At 40.2% G+C, this 20,023-nt stretch overlaps 1 protein-coding gene and 1 long non-coding RNA gene across 3 annotated transcripts in view; one reads left to right on the forward strand and one right to left on the reverse strand.

The window, feature by feature from the left end:
* LOC139943039 (uncharacterized) overlaps window positions 1–14,526 on the reverse strand; it is a 34,935-nt gene extending 20,409 nt beyond the window's left edge. Inside the window, exons 1-6 of one of the 2 annotated variants that reach the window (XR_011786734.1) lie at window positions 14,411–14,526; window positions 9,315–9,425; window positions 8,285–8,379; window positions 7,619–7,826; window positions 4,237–4,313; window positions 3,481–3,644 (exon numbers count right to left, since the gene is read on the reverse strand). This is a non-coding gene — a long non-coding RNA (uncharacterized lncRNA). Of the gene's footprint in view, window positions 1–3,480; window positions 3,645–4,236; window positions 4,314–5,188; window positions 5,248–7,618; window positions 7,827–8,284; window positions 8,380–9,314; window positions 9,426–14,410 lie in introns of those variants that run through there. The other variant, XR_011786738.1, reaches the window with a different exon arrangement.
* A 1,910-nt stretch (window positions 14,527–16,436) lies between these two features.
* On the forward strand, window positions 16,437–19,205 carry LOC139943021 (uncharacterized). The gene is made up of 4 exons (XM_071939837.1): window positions 16,437–16,676; window positions 17,252–17,384; window positions 18,336–18,449; window positions 18,817–19,205. The coding sequence occupies exons 1-3, from the start codon at window positions 16,521–16,523 to the stop codon at window positions 18,425–18,427; spliced, it is 381 nt and encodes a 126-aa protein (XP_071795938.1). The 5' UTR covers window positions 16,437–16,520; the 3' UTR covers window positions 18,428–18,449; window positions 18,817–19,205.
* The last annotated feature ends 818 nt before the right edge of the window (window positions 19,206–20,023 follow it).

The raw sequence follows: 20,023 nt of genomic DNA on the forward strand, positions 1-20,023 counted from the left end.
GTCAGGTTGCCCATATAAAAGCATCACTCCCTGACACCATGCACCATGTGACCCATGGCCAGTAGGGGTGGGCAGTCACAGGCCAGTCAGGTTGCTCATATAAAAGCATCACTCCCTGACACCATACACCATGTGACCCATGGCCAGTAGGGTGGGCAGTCACAGGCCAGTCAGGTTGCTCATTTAAAAGCATCACTCCCTGACACCATGCACCATGTGACCCATGGCCAGTAGGGTGGGCAGTCACAGGCCAGTCAGGTTGCCCATATAAAAGCATCACTCCCTGACACCATGCACCATGTGACCCATGGCCAGTAGGGTGGGCAGTCACAGGCCAGTCAGGTTTCCCATATAAAAGCATCACTCCCTGACACCATGCACCATGTGACCCATGGCCAGTAGGGTGGGCAGTCACAGGCCAGTCAGGTTGCCAATATAAAAGCATCACTCCCTGATGAACACCCTCTTTAAAGTAGGTCTTGACAAACCACCTTGAGTATTGATACCAAGTGATAACAGATAAACAGCAAGATACCAATAATTAATCATTTCAACACTGACTTTATTCAGGAGACAGCTTACCCTTTGGGACACTTCCTCCAAAATAAGTCTCAGCCAGACGAAAGGTTCAAGTAGAAAGCAGTCATCCTGAATCTCTGGACTACACAACGACAAAGCCAAGATTCCTGTCCAATCCCCTGGTGTCCGTTCTAGTATGATGAGAACATATCAACTGTAAGGATGGTTCATACTTTCTTGTCAAAGCAAGAGCTATATCTTTGGCAGCCATCTGAAAGAGAAAACAACTTCATCTTTTTAATGGACCTTAATACTGAAAAAGTGCACCGTTTTGATTGTCTTTAAACACATGTAAAAAGCCAGTGAAAGTGTCACTAAATTGATTTTTAACCAAAAACGTAACTTACGTTTTAGTTCAAAATTCCAGCACTTTAGGGCTACTCCTAGAACTATGTGGCTTGAAACAATAGCGGAACCAACCTCATAGTTCTAGAAGTACAGTCGCATTTGATCGGTTATGATCGAGAACGACGCGGATAATAGAAAATGTCAGTGGTCCCAAAAAGATATACATGACATTCTGACAATACCAGCGGGTATTTTCAAAAGGTCACTCAAGAGCAACAAATTGCGTTGTCATCAGTAACAGACATGCGCAGCTGAAACTCCGAATAGGCTTATTGAAAAGCATAGACTGCCAAACTTGTTTGTCCAGTCAAGCATTTACTGACCCAAATCACTGGCCTCAGACCTGCAGTCCAGCGTAAATTCCACACCATGCCAGCCACTTGACGGTATGATTCTCAAAGTCAGGGATGTGACAGACCTGAACAAAATAAAAATTAAAAATGTTTTAAAGGCACCGAACAATGGACTGTTGATAGCGAAAAACATTGTGAGAAACGGCTCCCTCTGATGAAGTAACGTACTTTAGTATTCGAGACCGTTTGATTTTGAGACCTCACGAGTTAGATTTTGAAGTCCCGAAATCAAGCATCTGAAAGCACACAACTTAATGTGACAAGGGTGTTTTTTTTCTCCATTATTGTCTTGCAACTACGACGACCAATTGAGTTCAAATTTTCACAGGTTTGTTATTTTGTGCATATGATGAGATACACCAAGTAAGAAGACTGGTCTTTGACAATTACCAAAGGTGTCAAGTGTCTTTGAAAAGTGCAAAGCGTGAAATCCTGCGAGTCAAAGACTGCTTACATACATTCATCTTTGGGTTTGAACGCCCTATTCTGCAATCTGGGGCGTTCTGTATGGTTTTGTTTGAATTTGATCTTGATCATTCTGTAAAAACAAAAACGAAATGGGGGGTGGGGGGGGGAGACTGGAATTTTGGTTGAAATCAGAGAAATCTCTTCCCTGCTGCTCAAGTAAGTAAAGTTAAGCAACATTGCTTAACATTGCAACCAGTGGCAAACCACCATAGGCCTGCTGCTCAAGTAAGTAAAGTAAAGCAACATTGGCAACCAGTGGCATACCACCGAAGGTCTGCTGCTCAAGTAAGTAAAGTTAAGCAACATTGGCAACCAGTGACATACAACCAAAGGCCTGTTGCTCAAGAAAGTAAAGTAAAGCAACATTGGCAACCAGTGGCACACAACCAAAGGTCTGCTGCTCAAGAAAGTAAAGTAAAGCAACATTGGCAACCAGTGGCATACCACCATAGGTCTGTTGCTCAAGTAAGTAAAGTAAAGCAACATTGGCAACCAGTGGCATTTAACCAAAGGCCTGCTGCTCAAGTAAGTAAAGTTAAGCAACATTGCAGCCAGTGGCATACAACCAAAGGTCTGTTGCTCCAGAAAGTAAATTAAAGCAACATTGGCAACCAGTGGCATAGCACCAGAGGCCTGCTGATCATTAAACAACAGTGGACCGACAACGGTGTACTTATTCACAAGATGTTAACTGTCTACAGAGAGCTGTAAAAAAATATAACAACGTTAAACTAAAAACTCTACAATATCTTACTTTTGAAGGCAACAAACTGCTTGGTTGTTCAGTCAAGATTGTTGATGAAAAGCTAAGTTGTCTTGATGATCACAATGTTTTCATATGTTGCTCTCTAGTTCCTGTAGCCTTTAAGTTGTCAGTAGTGGTGATTCCATCTGCAGTTGATTCCAGGGAACCAGTAGCTTCACCTCTGGCTCTGAAATATAAAGTTACAGGATAAGAACAAATCAACATGGTCAGTAGAGTGGGCTGTCACAGACCAGTCAGGTTGCTCATATAAAAGCATCACTCCCTGACACCATGCACCATGTGACCCATGGCCAGTAGGGAGGGCAGTCACAGGCCAGTCAGGTTGTTCATATAAAAGCATCACTCCCTGACACCATGCACCATGTGACCCACGGCCAGTAGGGTGGGCAGTCACAGGCCAGTCAGGTTGCTCATATAAAAGCATCACTCCCTGACACCATGCACCATGTGACCCATGGCCAGTAGGGTGGGCAGTCACAGGCCAGTCAGGTTGTTCATATAAAAGCATCACTCCCTGACACCATGCACCATGTGACCCATGGCCAGTAGGGTGGGCAGTCACAGGCCAGTCAGGTTGCTCATATAAAAGCATCACTCCCTGACACCATGCACCATGTGACCTATGGCCAGTAGGGTCGGCAGTCAAAGGCTAGTCAGGTTGACCATATAAAAGCATCACTCCATGACACTATGCACCATGTGACCAAAACCCAGTAGGGTTGGCAGCAGTCACAGGCCAGTCAGGTTGTATAAAAGCATCACTCCCTAACACTACACACCATAAAGGCTCGTTGCTAAAGAATCAACAGTGAATAGACAGCAGCAACCAGTGGCATAGCACCAGAGGCCTGCTGCTCATTAAACAACAGTGGACCGCCAACGATGTACTTAATTACAAGATGTTAACTGTATACAGAGTGCTGTAAAAAATATAACATTAAACTAAAAACTCCACAAATATCTTACATTTGAAGAAAACCAAACTGCTTATTTGTTCAATCATGATTGGTTGATGAACAGTTAAGACGTCTTGTATATATGTTGCTTTCTTTGTCCTGTAGCCTTTAAGTTATCTGTAGTAGTGATTCCATCTGCATTTGAATTCCGGGAACCACTAGCTGCCTCTTGCTCTAAAATGTCAAGTTAATGGATAAGAAAAAGCTATTTAAGTTATATGTACAAAATTCATATTCATATGCAGGGGTTTCCAAAAATGTATGAGGAACCTACCACCCCAAGAACAGGATTGCTGTACTTAATGTTAACAGCATACAATGATAAGACATTTCTTCATGGTTTTGTTACTTGATCTTTTAACAAAATCTTGGTTTTTTTAAATGAATTGCTTTTTCCTGAATGGGAGTTTCCCTTTTTTGAATAACCATCAACAGTATTTTTCAAAACTACATAAATGTTTGTCTCGTTTAATCCTTTGTTTATTTAAAAAAAGTTAATAAAAAAAAATTCAAAAAACCAGTGGACAATCTTCAAATTGGCGCAGTGTAAATGTTATTATCAGTTGAGCTCTCTCTCAAAATGACCCTTATGTAGCAAGCGCTACCCAAATGTAATTTTGTTCTAAAGGCATGAAGAATTTTCGCAATGCCAACAGAAAATAAACAACCCAGCCATTCACAACTAACATGAATACCAAACAAACAAACATCTTGTGAATAAACTGAAATCCTATACACATCAATTTTACATTTTGGAAAAACTCACCTTTTAATGGAAAGTGGAACTCCTTCGTACGTTGGTCTCAGACATCCACTTGTTGACTTGTAGATGTTGTAGCAAGACTGCAACTCAAATAAATGCGATATAAATAATTAATGACCTGAGATCAACTACATTTGCACAATCTAATCCCCTAAAGGCAGACTAATCTAGTTAACAGATTTCATAGAACAGGGCACTCTGCTGCCAGGTTGTCAGCGTAAAACCGTGCGACACATGAACGGTAGGGTGCGGAGGCGTGACGAGTCAGGTTGCCAATATTGAGCAACACTCGTTAAAACAATGGGACACTACACTTCGCCCATATAAAAGCAACACTCCTTGACCCCATGCACCATATGTGACCCATGGCCAGTAGAGTGGGTAGTCGCAGGCCAGTCAGGTTGCCCATGTAAAAGCATCACTCCCTGACACCATGCACCATGTGACCTATGGCCAGTTGGGTGGGCAGTCACAGGCCAGTCAGGTTGCCCATATAAAAGCATCACTCCCTGACACCATGTGACCCATGGCCAGTAGAGTGGACAGTCACAGGCCAGTCAGGTTGCCCATATAAAAGCATCACTCCCTGACACCATGCACCATGTGACCCATGGCCAGTAGGGTGGGCAGTCACAGGCCAGTCAGGTTGCTCATATAAAAGCATCACTCCCTGACACCATGCACCATGTGACCCATGGCCAGTTGGGTGGGCAGTCACAGGCCAGTCAGGTTGCTCATATAAAAGCATCACTCCATGACACTACGCACCATAAAGGCTCGTTGCTAAAGAATCAACAGTGAATAGACAGCAGCAACCAGTGGCATAGCACCAGAGGCCTGCTGCTCATTAAACAGTGGACCGACAATGGTGTACTTATTCACAAGATGTTAACTGTATACAGAGTGCTGTAAAAAATAAAACAACATTAAACGAAAAACTCCACAAGTATCTTACTTTTGAAGAAAACCAAACTGCTTATTTGTTCAATCATGATTGGTTGATGAACAGTTAAGACGTCTTGTATATATGTTGCTTTCTTTGTCCTGTAGCCTTTAAGTTATCTGTAGTAGTGATTCCATCTGCATTTGAATTCCGGGAACCACTAGCTGCCTCTTGCTCTAAAATGTCAAGTTAACGGATAAAAAAAAGGCATTTAAGTTATATGTACAAAATTCATATTCATATGCAGGGGTTTCCAAAAATGAATGAGGAACCTACCACCCCAAGAACAGGATTGCTGTACTTAATGTTAACAGCATACAATGATAAGACATTTCTTCATGGTTTTGTTACTTGATCTTTTAACAAATCTTGGTTTTTTTAAATGAATTGCTTTTTCCTGAATGGGAGTTTCCCTTTTTTGAATAACCATCAACAGTATTTTTCAAAACTACATAAATGTTTGTCTCGTTTAATCCTTTGTTTATTTAAAAAAAGTTAATAAAAAAAAATTCAAAAAACCAGTGGACAATCTTCAAATTGGCGCAGTGTAAATGTTATTATCAGTTGAGCTCTCTCTCAAAATGACCCTTATGTAGCAAGAGCTACCCAAATGTAATTTTGTTCTTAAGGCATGAAGAATTTTCGCAATGCCAACAGAAAATAAACAACCCAGCCATTAACAACTAACATGAATACCAAACAAACAAACATCTTGTGAATAAACTGAAATCCTATACACATCAATTTTACATTTTGGAAAAACTCACCTTTTAATGGAAAGTGGAACTCCTTCGTACGTTTGTCTCAGACATCCACTTGTTGACTTGTAGATGTTGTAGCAAGACTGCAACTCAAATAAATGCGATATAAATAATTAATGACCTGAGATCAACTACATTTGCACAATCTAATCCCCTAAAGGCAGACTATTATAGTTAACAGATTTCATAGAACAGGGCACTCTGCTGCCAGCGTAAAACCGTGCGACACATGAACGGTAGGGTGCGGAGGCGTGACGTGTCAGGTTGACAATGGGACACTACACTTCGCCCATATAAAAGCAGCACTCCTTGACCCCATGCACCATATGTGACCCATGGCCAGTAGAGTGGGTAGTCGCAGGCCAGTCAGGTTGCCCATGTAAAAGCATCACTCCCTGACACCATGCACCATGTGACCTATGGCCAGTTGGGTGGGCAGTCACAGGCCAGTCAGGTTGCCCATATAAAAGCATCACTCCCTGACACCATGTGACCCATGGCCAGTAGAGTGGACAGTCACAGGCCAGTCAGGTTGCCCATATAAAAGCATCACTCCCTGACACCATGCACCATGTGACCCATGGCCAGTTGGGTGGGCAGTCACAGGCCAGTCAGGTTGCCCATATAAAAGCATCACTCCCTGACACCATGCACCATGTGACCCATGGCCAGTAGGGTGGGCAGTCACAGGCCAGTCAGGTTGCTCATATAAAAGCATCACTCCCTGACACCATGCACAATGTGACCCATGGCCAGTAGGGTGGGCAGTCACAGGCCAGTCAGGTTGCCCATATAAAAGCATCACTCCCTGACACCATGCACCATGTGACCCATGGCCAGTAGGGTGGGCAGTCACAGGCCAGTCAGGTTGCTCATATAAAAGCATCACTCCCTGACACCATGCACCATGTGACCCATGGCCAGTAGGGTGGGCAGTCACAGGCTAGTCAGGTTGCTCATATAAAAGCATCACTCCCTAACACCATGCACCATGTGACCCATGGCCAGTAGGGTGGGCAGTCACAGGCCAGTCAGGTTGCCCATATAAAAGCATCACTCCCTGACACCATGCACCATGTGACCCATGGCCAGTAGGGTGGGCAGTCACAGGCCAGTCAGGTTGCTCATATAAAAGCATCTCTCCCTGACACCATGCGACCCATGGCCAGTAGGGTGGGCAGTCACAGGCCAGTCAGGTTGCTCATATAAAAGCATCACTCCCTGACACCATGCACCATGTGACCCATGGCCAGTAGGGTGGGCAGTCACAGGCCAGTCAGGTTGCCCATATAAAAGCATCTCTCCCTGACACCATGCGACCCATCGCCAGTAGGGTGGGCCGACACAGGCCAGTCAGGTTGCTCATATAAAAGCATCACTCCCTGACACCATGCACCATGTGACCCACGGCCAGTAGGGTGGGCAGTCACAGGCCAGTCAGGTTTCCCATATAAAAGCATCACTCCCTGACACCATGCACCATGTGACCCATGGCCAGTAGGGTGGGCCGACACAGGCCAGTCAGGTTGCCAATATAAAAGCATCACTCCCTGATGGACACCGTCTTTAAAGTAGGTCTTGACAAACCACCTTGAGTATTGATACCAAGTGATAACAGATAAACAGCAAGATACCAATAATTAAACATTTCAACACTGACTTTATTCAGGAGACAGCTTACCCTTTGGGACACTTCCTCCAAAATAAGTCTCAGCCAGACGAAAGGTTCAAGTAGAAAGCAGTCATCCTGAATCTCTGGACTACACAACGACAAAGCCAAGATTCCTGTCCAATCCCCTGGTGTCCATTCTAGTATGATGAGAACATATCAACTGTAAGGATGGTTCATACTTTCTTGTCAAAGCAAGAGCTATATCTTTGGCAGCCATCTGAAAGAGAAAACAACTTCATCTTTTTAATGGACCTTAATACTGAAAAAGTGCACCGTTCTGATTGTCTTTAAACACATGTAAAAAGCCAGTGAAAGTGTCACTAAATTGATTTTTAACCAAAAACGTAACTTACGTTTTAGTTCAAAATTCCAGCACTTTAGGGCTACTCCTAGAACTATGTGGCTTGAAACAATAGCGGAACCAACCTCATAGTTCTAAAAGTACAGTAGCATTTGATCGGTTATGATCGAGAACGACGCGGATAATAGAAAATGTCAGTGGGCCAACAAGATATACATGACATTCTGACAATACCAGCGGGTATTTTCAAAAGATCACTCAAGAGCAACAATTGCGTTGTCAGCAGTAACAGACATGCGCAGCTGGAACTCCGAATAGGCTTATTGAAAAGCATAGACTGCCAAACTTGTTTGTCCAGTCAAGCATTTACTGACCCAAATCACTGGCCTCAGACCTGCAGTCCAGCGTAAATTCCACACCATGCCAGCCACTTGACGGTATGATTCTCAAAGTCAGGGATGTGACAGACCTGAACAAAATAAAATTAAAAATGTTTTAAAGGCACTGAACAATGGACTGTTGATAGCGAAAAACATTGTGAGAAACGGCTCCCTCTGATGATGTAACGTACATTAGTTTTCGAGACCCTTTGAATTTGAGACCTCAGAGTTAGATTTTGAAGTCCCGAAATCAAGCATCTGAAAGCACACAACTTAATGTGACAAGGGTTTTTTTTTTTTCCATTATTGTCTTGCAACTTGACGACCAATTGAGTTCAAATTTTCACAGGTTTGTTATTTTGTGCATATGATGAGATACACCAAGTAAGAAGACTGGTCTTTGACAAATACCAAAGGTGTCAAGTGTCTTTTAAAAGTGCAAAGCGTGAAATCCTGCGAGTCAAAGACTGCTTACATACATTCATCTTTGGGTTTGAACGCCCTATTCTGCAATCTGGGGCGTTCTGTATGGTTTTGTTTGAAATTGATCTTGATCATTCTGTAAAAACAAAAACGAAATGGGGGGGGGGGGGAGAGACTGGAATTTTGGTTAAAATCAGAGAAATCTCTTCCCTGCCAAGTCCACAAGGCTTTGATGTTATCGGGGAATGTTTGGTGGTCGGAACTCTTGCGTCAACCCTTATGGCTCTCCCCCTGCCAATCTTCTACAGGAGGAACAATTATTCCACCAGGAAAAACAAAGTCCTGTGTTTTAACTTAAAAGGAATGGTACGCTTGTGGTTATTGAAAGAGTGCAAAATCAAACGAAAGATAACAATAGACATAATAGACCTTATGCACATGATGTGATACCAGTAGGGGCCCCGCCCTAGGGGTAAAAAGCAACCGCTCATTAGCCAAACGTGCATTACAAAAAATTGTTTTTTTAAATTTATTTTGTCGTCATTTAACTTCCAAGATGGCGGCTGGATGACGTCAATGCATAAGGTCTATTACAACTCACCATGTATTTTGATAATGAAAATTTACGTCCTGCCAGCAATAACCCATCTCTTGGGGATGTCAGACTCAGTAACTCGCGAGCTGTAGAGGTGGATTTTAGCCTGCAAATTATCTAACAGAAAAATTTCTTTTAATTGTAAATAATGAAGAAAATAAGATTTTAAACTCATAATTTTGGTATCAAGTTCTTTAAATGAGGAATGTAGGATTAGGCAAGCTTGTTGGTCTAGTGATTCAGACGTTTCACAGCTTTGCTTACTGCGGAACTATGTGCTTACCATCATCATTCTCTGCTTTCTGGGTACGCACAAAAATGTCTGCACTAGCTTTGTACACTATGAACATGTAAAACATAAACTAGCATTGTGAAATAAGCTTAGTTTAAAGGCAGTGGACACTATTGGTAATTACTCAAAACAATTATTAGCATAAAACCTTACTCGTTAACAAGTAACGGGGAGAGGTTGTTAGTATAAAACATTGTGAGAAACGGCTCCCTCTGAAGTGGAGTAGTTTTCGAGAAAGAAGTAATTTGCCACGAATTTGATTTCAAGACCTCAGATTTAGAATTTGAGGTCTCGAAATCAAGCATCTGAAAGGACACAACTCCGTGTGTCAAAGGTGTTTTTTCTTGCATTATTATCTCACAACTTTGATGACCGATTGAGCTCAAATTTTCACAGGTTGGTTATTTTGTGCATGTTAAGATACACCAAGTGAGAAGACTGGTCTTTGACAACTACCAATAATGTCCACAGCCTTTAAGCACACGCACACATTTTTGCTTCCGTAAATAAATCGCTGTACAGTAAAGCTGCGTCATGAAACTGGGACCAAGTCTAATACAAAGTGCATGCTTCACATGTTGGGTAAAACAATGCATAAAATAAATTGACCCAATCAATATACATTACCTACATGTTACCATTAAAAAGAGCAAATTATTTTGGCATCTTTTACAAGGATGTTAAAACTGCAGTCCTCACATCTTACAGGTATGAGTGATGGTCCCTAATGTATGATAGGTACACACAAAAGCATGTCAGGACTTCTGGAACTTGAATAGCCTCATATAATCCAACTCTGCAAGCTCGCTCAAGTGAGCTGGATGTGTTTTCTTCATGCTTGGATCTCATGTAATGTTGCTGTGCAGAGACTCTCATGTTTCAGCTTCAAGAAGTCTGGTGGGTGTTTCCACGCTGCTCATCTCTAGTCCTACTAATCATAGCTCCTTTAGCTGTAGCTGTGTGCCTTCCTGGCGAGTGACTGTGTCCATGATACACATGTTGTCATAAGATAGTCCTTCAGATCTCATCCAGGTCGGAACAGTCGTACTTCACCACTCTAGATGGGACTACAGTGTAATCATCAACTCCATCCGTCCCTTGCATCACTCTCAGCATTATCAGTAGCTTTAGGTTCAGTCCAGGTGAATGCTTGAACACACCTCAGCATAGCTGGATCACTACCAGTCCTATAATCATCTCAACTCTGGTTGGATGACATCAGTGGCTTAGGTTCACCTCCAGGTGAATGCTTGAATACACCTCAGCATAGCTGGATCACTACCAGTCCTATAATCATCTCAACTCTGGTTGGATGACATCAGTGGCTTAGGTTCACCTCCAGGTGAATGCTTGAATACACCTCAGCATAGCTGGATCACTACCAGTCCTATAATCATCTCCACTCTGGTTGGATGACATCAGTGGCTTAGGTTCACCTCCAGGTGAATTCTTGAAAACATGGATCACTACCAGTCCTACACCCATGTCCATCCTATTACCAGATGCAGTTAGCAGGTAAGGGAACGCCCCCTCAAAGTAATAGTAAAACTCCATGATTCAGTTTAATTGCTTTTTTTATTTCCAAAATGACCAAAGAGATACACAGACAAATCAACAGACATGACACGAGCACAAGATAGCATTGTCCAGAGTCTTATTGTACAAAAAAACGGGTACAAGAACCATTTTTGTCAAAAAAAAAAACGAACTGTGGACAGCTTTGGTAATAATGTCAAAGACCATTTCTCACTTGGTGTATCCCAACCATACAAAAATAAAATCTGTGAAAATGTTGACTGAATTGGTTATTGAAGTAGCAACTTGAGAGTATTAAGAAAGTAAAAACACCCTTGTACCCCTAATGTTGCACACATTTGTGTTTTCAGATGTCTAATAAAAGGCTTCAGGCCTGAAGTCTTTTAATTTTTGAATGAGAAATGAACTCTTTCTCAAAAACTATGTTACACAATGTACATATGTATTTCTTCTCACAATGTTTTAAATTATCACTAGCTCTTTATTGCTTGTTACAAAGGTTCTATGCCAAGTAAAAACTAATTTAAGTAATTACCAACAGTGCCTTCAAGTACGGAAATAAGCTAAGCAAAACAAACTTAAATACAGATCCAAGAAGCAGCTCTTTATTTATAAACAGCATGATCCAATTTCACAAGACTCTTTTAAAGACATTGGACACTGTTGGTAATTGTTAAAGACCAGTCTTCTCACTTGGTGTATCTTAACATATATGCATAAAATAACAAACCTGTGAAAATTTGAGCTCAATTGGTCGTCGAAGTTGCGAGATAATAATGAAAGAAAAAACACCCTTGTCACACGGAGTTGTGTGCTTTCAGGAGCTTGATTTCAAGACCTCAAACTCTAAATCTGAGGTCTCAAAATCAAATCCGTGGAAAATTACTTCTTTCTCGAAAACTACGTTACTTCAGAGGGAGCCGCTTCTCACAATGTTTTATACTATCAATAGTTCCCCATTACTTGTTACCAAGTAAGGTTTTATGCTAATAATTATTTTGAGTAATTACCAATAGTGTCCACTGCCTTTAAAGGATAAAAATAAGCCGTGCACAACAAATCTAACCTTACCAGCCAAAATACTGTGACCCATGTACCATTTGCGAGTGGTATTCCGCTCATTTCTGCTAAGCGAGAAAATTGTAGGCGATATTTTCTGGTTAAGCAGCCTCATTGAAATTAGACCCTGGTGTTAAATTTGTTTTAGACATCTCCTTTGACAAAACACACACCACAACAAATGCACATGTTAACAATAAAACTAAATTTTATTTCAGCGTATTTGTTTGTATCATTATTATTAATAATATTTTTTCTTCTTCATAAATTCTTTTGAGGGGGTAATAACATCAAACAAATTCTTTTGTGTTATAGCCTTGTTTTTCTTATAATCTTATTTGTTTCATTTGACCCCGAATAGTTCAATTGTCACTGCTCTTTTAATGGGCAACTGACTTCTGAAAGCACAAAAAGCTAAGCAGAAACGGAATTACAAATGCTTATAAGAATAAGGTTAGCAGCAAAAAAACATATCAAGGTTTCAGCACCATACAGTAAAGTTGACTCAACTCAATGACACAGAATAAAAACGATGGACTTCATGGTGTCAGTTTACTTTCCAGGACAAATTTAATTCCTTATAGGGCCTTACAATGCAATAATCAAAAGTTTAACAAAACAGACAACTAAACACCCAGACACAAAATAAAACTAATTAACTTGTGTGTTGTTTTACACAAGTAAAAGAACCCAGTGCACTTATCATAAAGAGAGGGGGTTTGGCCCGGTGTTCCTGGGGTGGATTTCACAAAGAGTTAGGACTAGTCTTATCTTGAGTTAGGACGAGTAACTGGCTGTACGTTTTGATATCTCTAGTCCTAACTCTTTGTGAAATCAACCCCTGGTCTGATATCGGCAGCATATTGCACCACAGCACTTGTAAAACATTGCATGGTGCTATACAAGGATTAGGTCAAAGGTAGTCCCACATCTTGTAAGAAAGACTGAATGTTACAGCGTTACGAGTGATTGATATGCGCACTTTATAAGAAGCAACTAGTTCCTGGGGTGGATTTCACAAAGAGTTAGGACTAGTCTTATCTTGAGTTAGGACGAGTAACTGGCTGTACGTTTTGATATCTCTAGTCCTAAGTTAGGACTAGTCCTAACTCTTTGTGAAATCAACCCCTGGTCTGATATCGGCAGCATATTGCACCACAGCACTTGTAAAACATTGCATGGTGCTATACAAGGATTAGGTCAAAGGTGGTCCCACATCTTGTAGGAAAGACTGAATGTTACAGCGTTACGAGTGATTGATATGCGCACTTTATAAGAAGCAACTAGTATTATTTTTATTACTTGTTGTGGTCATAGTTTTTTGTAATAAAATGTAATGCCTCAACCCTACGCCCTACACATTTCAAGAAAACCATTCAAGGAATTTTACATACAGATAAATCCCCAACTAAATAGTTGGGGATTTTACAGTTTAAACAGTAACTAACCCAAATTGAAGATGGGATATGTTTTGAAAGGCATAGAGGCCTAGCATTAGGACAAATTTATTTGGCAAATCTGAACAATAGAGCATCAAGTTTTCAGGTCAAGTAGACAATCAAACGATTAATGACAAATAATGAAAATTCACCAAGAAAACGCTCTTTTTTTTGGGCCAATGATACAACATCACACTTTGCCTTCAAAGAAGACCAAATCATTCACTACACTTGTAAAACATCACAAAAATACAGAATAAAACCTGTTCACTCGTTGGGGTCGTTTGTTTTACTGGTGGGGGGGGGGGGGGGGGTAATGTTATTTCTGAATACCTCGGCCATTAACGGGGTTTGGTCCACATCACCACTTAGCCTTTTCAAGCACCTGACAGTCAAAGGCACTGGACACTTGGTAATTAACCAAAATAATTGTTAGCATAAAAACTTACTAGGTAACAAGCTGTTGATAGTATAAAACATTGTAAGAAATGTCTCTCTCTGAAGTAACGTAGTTTTTGAGAAAGAAGTAATTTCTCACTGAAATAGTTGAATTGAATTCCAGACCTCACTGAGGTCTGGAATTCAAGGCATCTGAAAGTACACAACTTGTGCGACAAGGGTATTTTTTCTTCCTTTCGGCCTATTCTCTCGCATTTTCTACAACCAATTGAGTTCAAACTTCCACGTTGAGATACACCAAGTGAGAAGACTGGTCTTTGACAATTACCGAAGGTGTCCAGTGTCTTTAAAAGATGAAAGTTTTAATATTGACTCACCTGAACATCTTGAGGTTGTAGCTGTGATACGCGGTTCCTTATCTACTTGCAATGGGGAGGGACACACATCTGTACATCACATCTTTCAGTGTGATAGAAACACCATTCATACTGAACCCGATTGACCTGTATACAAAATAGTAACCAGACAGTTAGTATTAGTACATGTAAGGCCTATTTTATGTTAAAAAAAAGTTTAAAACTGTAAGGATCCAAACTGAATGTAAATAGTCTAATGAAAGTTATTCAAATTATTGTTCATTGTTTTCAGGAAACAAAAACTAATATGAACAATTAGGTATGATTGAGTTTCTGCTTCTGAACTTTCTTGAACTTTCTTTCGGAACCACAGCTTGGGTTCCAGCTTAGGTACCATCAAATAGTTTGCTAGTGCCCCCAGCCCTATAGCCAGCCCTGACACTCACCACAAAGAAAGCTTGACTAGAGCAGGGATTGCACCAAAAACCTCAGGATTGGCGCATGAGCACTCTACCAACTGAGCTATCGAGCCCTGTGTTGGCAGTCTCCCTAATTATCTTTATTTGCGGGTGCCAGTCAGAGGCCATACATTTGTTAACTGCAATAGTTGTTCCTCTAGAGCTCATACATTGACAAGCACTGCTGTTGACAATTCTGATGCAATGACACAATCTGACATAAATTAAGGGTTATACATAGCACATTTGTATAAAGTAGAGTCAATAGACGATGTGACCTATGTTTACATTCAAACCGCCCTCTGTTGACAAAATACTATATACGTCTTGTTTCGCCGGGCACTGAGTTGCGTAGTCATAGTAAGATTGCGTACACTTTCTAGCTGGCTGCCAAAACACAAAGGTTTTGCCCGGCGGTATGCGCGCGAATCATGTTATGGTTTTCGTGTGACGTCAGAGGTCACATCGTCTATAGGAATCAACGTTTTGGGAAACTGAAAATATTTGACTAGAGGAGAGCAGGATGTTGAACCAACCACATGGATTATGCCTAGGCCAAGTAAACAAAAACATTTGATCTGGGTTTCTCCAAAAAGAGGAGGATGAGGGCCTTTTTAATTGTTATTATTGTATTTGTCCGCCAAGGCATTTTAATTCAAATTGGCCACCAATTCTTCAGTTTAAAAGTCACCTCTTACTTTAGTTACAAGTTTTTAAAAGATTAGTAAGTTTAATGAGAAATACACAGAAAATACATGTGAAGACAAAAAAAAGTAAAACAAAAAAAAATAGATAAAAAAAGATGGGGCCTCAAAAAAGGATGATGTGGGAGGGGATGATTGACTGGTATTTTTTATTACTTGGCCTTTAAAATTGATCATCTTCAAAATTAACAATTATAATTGAACTATAATTTTCGGTCTTTTCAGTACTATTTTTTTTAGTAGGATTTTCAGGCATTGTCATGACACGTGTGTGTTTCGAAGTTTGCCGCCACACACTGAACAGCAAACGTAAAGACTATAATTTGCTTCATTTTATTTAGCTATTTTGAAAACTCAAATTCACCTTAAAAACTCTTTCAAAGAATTCTATAAATATTGTTCTACTCACCTCAAGCATTTTGCAGTGGTTTCGTCAACCAATTTGGGTATAAAATAAAGAGTCAGTTACTCGGGAAAAACGTGGATTCTTTCGCTGTCAACCATTTTGTCTGCATGTGACAGGCCGCCGCGAAACGTAGACTGGTGCCCTGTCTCTCCTCTGCCCTCGAGGCTCGTGAATGATAAAGACAAGGGGGCCAGTCTAGGCCAATCGCCCCACGTGACTAGTGTAGTAGTAGGCACACGGTTAATATTATGGGAAACACACATTTTTTGCCAAAGTCTTCAAACAAATCCCAAAAAGTAACTGGTAATTATTATTGAGAATTCGTTTGGTTTCGTGCTGAATATTTTGGTTAAATATAAACTTTTGTTTCTCAAGTTTGTAACTAATCTAGCCCTCCCACTCTATGCTAGCCCCGCCCACTCAACATATACGATAAACAACTCTTGAGGGCAGTATAACCAAATTCTGATCTCGACTTTTTTGCAGTAACACGACTGATCAGTTTTGTCGTCTGCATCCGAAACGAAGTTGTTGTTGCTTTAGTTTATTAGAATCTGATCTGCATGGATCTATCTGAGGACGGCGACAGTATCAGTAAAGATGAATGCCTCAAACACTACCACGACGAGATGCTTCACCAGGCGGAATTGCAATGTGAGATGACAATACGTCAAGCAAACGTCAAGAAACTTACTGAAGACGTTCAAGAATTAGCAAAGGTTAGACAACATGTATTGTTGGAATGAAGGAATGATTCAAAAATTGCCCCGAGCTGGACTAATTCCTGCTTAGGATGCAAGTACAGTAACAAGGGCAATGTAATTTTCCTCCTTTATATCATAGTTCTTAGTTCATGAGTTAGGTTGGGTAGAAGTTAAGTTGGTTGGCCTACTAAACTAAACTAAGTCCAACCCTTTTTGGAGCTCACAGTCGCACACATAAACACTCAGGTAAATTTATATTAATTATAATACCCTTTTTTGGGGCCCTTTTTGTTAGCCTGGACTCTGGACGCACTTGTATTCCTACGAGCGCACCAATCAACCACCCTGGCCTTAGTTTTACGTCCAAACTTGTGGATCCTGCTGAGTAAACCAACGTAAACGTACTTTGATTATAGCCTAGTTCTACTTCTAGAATAGAAGTACCCAACACCAAGCTCAACCATCATGATCAGAAAGTAAAACTAGAACCGGGTGTTTCAATTCATTTAGTTGCGATAACGTAACCCCTTACGCCGTCGGCAGGAGGGTTACGTTATCGCAACTACAATTCATTGTGCTTTTTAATGCAGGAGGTAAAGGCAGAGTTACTGATAGAGAAATGGGGGAGTACACTGAAGAGTGATGGATCGCAGCATGAAAAGCCTGAACAGCGGACTAATGCACTGTGTATGGAGGTAGCTGCAAACCCAGATACACTGGATGGTGAGTTTTTTTAAAAGCATGTTATTGTTATTGGCTCTAATTACAGTAGAATACTGAACTTATGATGGACCACAGAATCATGTGTTTTTAAAGTAAGCGCAGAATATATATAAAGCATCTTGTGGCCGGCGTCCTGCACCGCTCACTTGAATTCAAGTAATTGACTATGATGTCGTCAATTTTGTTAGTAAGCTGACAGCCAAAGCATCGCCATGAAATTTGACCCTTATTTCCAATTTGGTCTGACTGCTGATAGCGGATATCCATGCAGCCAGTACAACTCCAGGCTAAAATTTGGTACAAATTTCTCAAGAATATTTCTGCTAAAAAAAAAGCTGTGATGTCAGTGAGAAATTATGATGGACCAGAGTCTCAGCCTACAGCTTGGTAAATGCAAGTGGTAGTTAATACAGATCAAGATGGTGAGGGTTGCCTGTACTGAAGAGATTCTGAACAGGCTTTGACAAGTAGCTAGATGTAGATTGTGCGTTAATTTGTTTATGACGTGCTTTTGAAAACCCACTCATGGGCCCTTTAGACCTCTTACTTATTATTACACCAGTTAAACTTAGTGGCCTGACGTTTTTGACGTCGTTCTCTGAGGCTAAATGAAAACACCAGTTCATGGGATCTTTTAGAGCATTCTTACAAGAGTCCTTGAAAACATCTAAACTTTTTTGAATGAAGGAGATTGGTAAAAGTTTGCTCTGTGCTGGACGAGTTAAGGTCAAGTCTGTATACCAACAAGTTTTTTTTTAAATAAAGCAAATCACTTGCAAAAGTATATGATTGCTGAAACTGCGGCCCACTTGGGCATCCCTACATTCATAAAGAGCTAGAAAAAGACTAGCAAAGAAATGTAGATGTATACCAGGGTTTTAAAAGGTGTAAGAATTCCAGCTTACTTTTTGTTTTGTTTTAACACAATCTTTTATACTCTCTTTGTTATAGATGTCCTAATGAAGCTTCAATACGAGAAGGCTAAACTCCAGTCAGAGGTCACAGAGGTTATGTCAAAGTTGAAAGGTTGTGAGACCATGTGATGATGATCATTATTTTACCAAGGTACAAACTATAAACCATAAGCGGTTAAATCAACATTGTTGACAAGACATTGTTTTTTTCTTTCATTATTATCTTGCAACTTCGCAACCAATTGAGTTCGAATTTTCACAGGTATGTTATTTTATGCATATGTTGTGATACACCAAGTGAGAAGACTGGTCTTTGACAATTACCAATAGTGTCCAGTTTCTTTAACGAAAAAATTCTTATTCCAATGCAGTACACTTGAAGACTTTCTTTATTGCATTCAATGCTGGGTTATTCCATGCCTTGCTGAGTTACTCCATTCCTTGCTGGTTATCCATTCATCTCTGGGTTATCCCATTTAATTATTCCATTAAATGCTTCACTCTACTTGTTCTTACAGGTCTCAATTGAGCACAGGCTAAGTGTCTTCAAGATGACTATCTCAGCTGGAGTGTATGCCACAGGAGTACTTTAATGCTGATTAAGCAAGGCTTCGTTTCTTTCTTGGTCTCAACTGACTCCGCGATAGTGCAGTTAATTACGATCCTATTAAAGCTAAAGTAGTAGACTCAGCCAATTTTCTATACAGGACATTTCTTTTCAGATCTGAGAAGTCTCCCGAACATCCGATAAATCTACTCCGTGGTAGTAGAACAATGAAAGACAGTTCTCTAAAGAACAAACTCTACCTGGCAAGTAGATACACTCATGATTTTAACGCAAAACAAATATATACATTTATTGATACCTCACCATGCAATGCCTCAAATCTTATATATGATTAATGTTGTTGGTTTTTCTTTTTATGTACTCTATTTTGCAAAAACAATTTTTTGGTGAATAAAAAAGGTATATTTATTTTGAGAACATTAGCGCACAATTCATTCATTGAGACATTATTCATTGTGATTTGTTCACAATCAAGTCTATTGTGTTCTAAATTTGATTTAAAAAATCAAAAATAAAACCATGTTTGAGAGTCGGTGTTGATTTTTTAATGAATGAATCTAAAATAGATAATGGACAAAAAGCCTGACATGCATGCGTGACGTGTGAACCAAATCTTCCAGCCGTCTTCTAGACCCCAAAACAAACAACATCCAAGTCTTTCTTTTAAATGGTCAATTACAAGATGGTTTATTATTGCAGATGCTTAAAATTACACATTTTTTAAAAATAAATTCATAATAACAATGTATAGTATACAGATAGAGTCAAATGGTTACATAAAGAGCAGGTTTGAATAGTACTTATAATAATATTTCTTGTGAGCAGTCCTGTTAAGTTTACAAAGGAAACATTTGAGAAGATTTCCTGGAGGCTCTGGGACCAAGTCCCTGTAAGATGCTGTAAGAGTTTGCCACTGAAGTGGCATCCGATTGTGGAAATGAACATGGCATTCACTCTTTGGTGCACAAGGCGGTCGCTAGAGACCACCAAAACACATTCAAATTGGACTTGATAAATGATCATAACTTAAATTTAAAAAGTACATTACAGGCTACCGCCTTCAAATGTTTAGAGCGATTGTTGTGCTTTCGTTTGATGTGAGGTTCAACAGGGGGCGCTAATAAAATTTTGAGAAAAACATGGATGAATTATTATTA

The sequence above is a fragment of the Asterias amurensis genome, chromosome 1 (assembly GCF_032118995.1).
Source record: "Asterias amurensis chromosome 1, ASM3211899v1".
Lineage (NCBI taxonomy): Eukaryota > Metazoa > Echinodermata > Asteroidea > Forcipulatida > Asteriidae > Asterias > Asterias amurensis.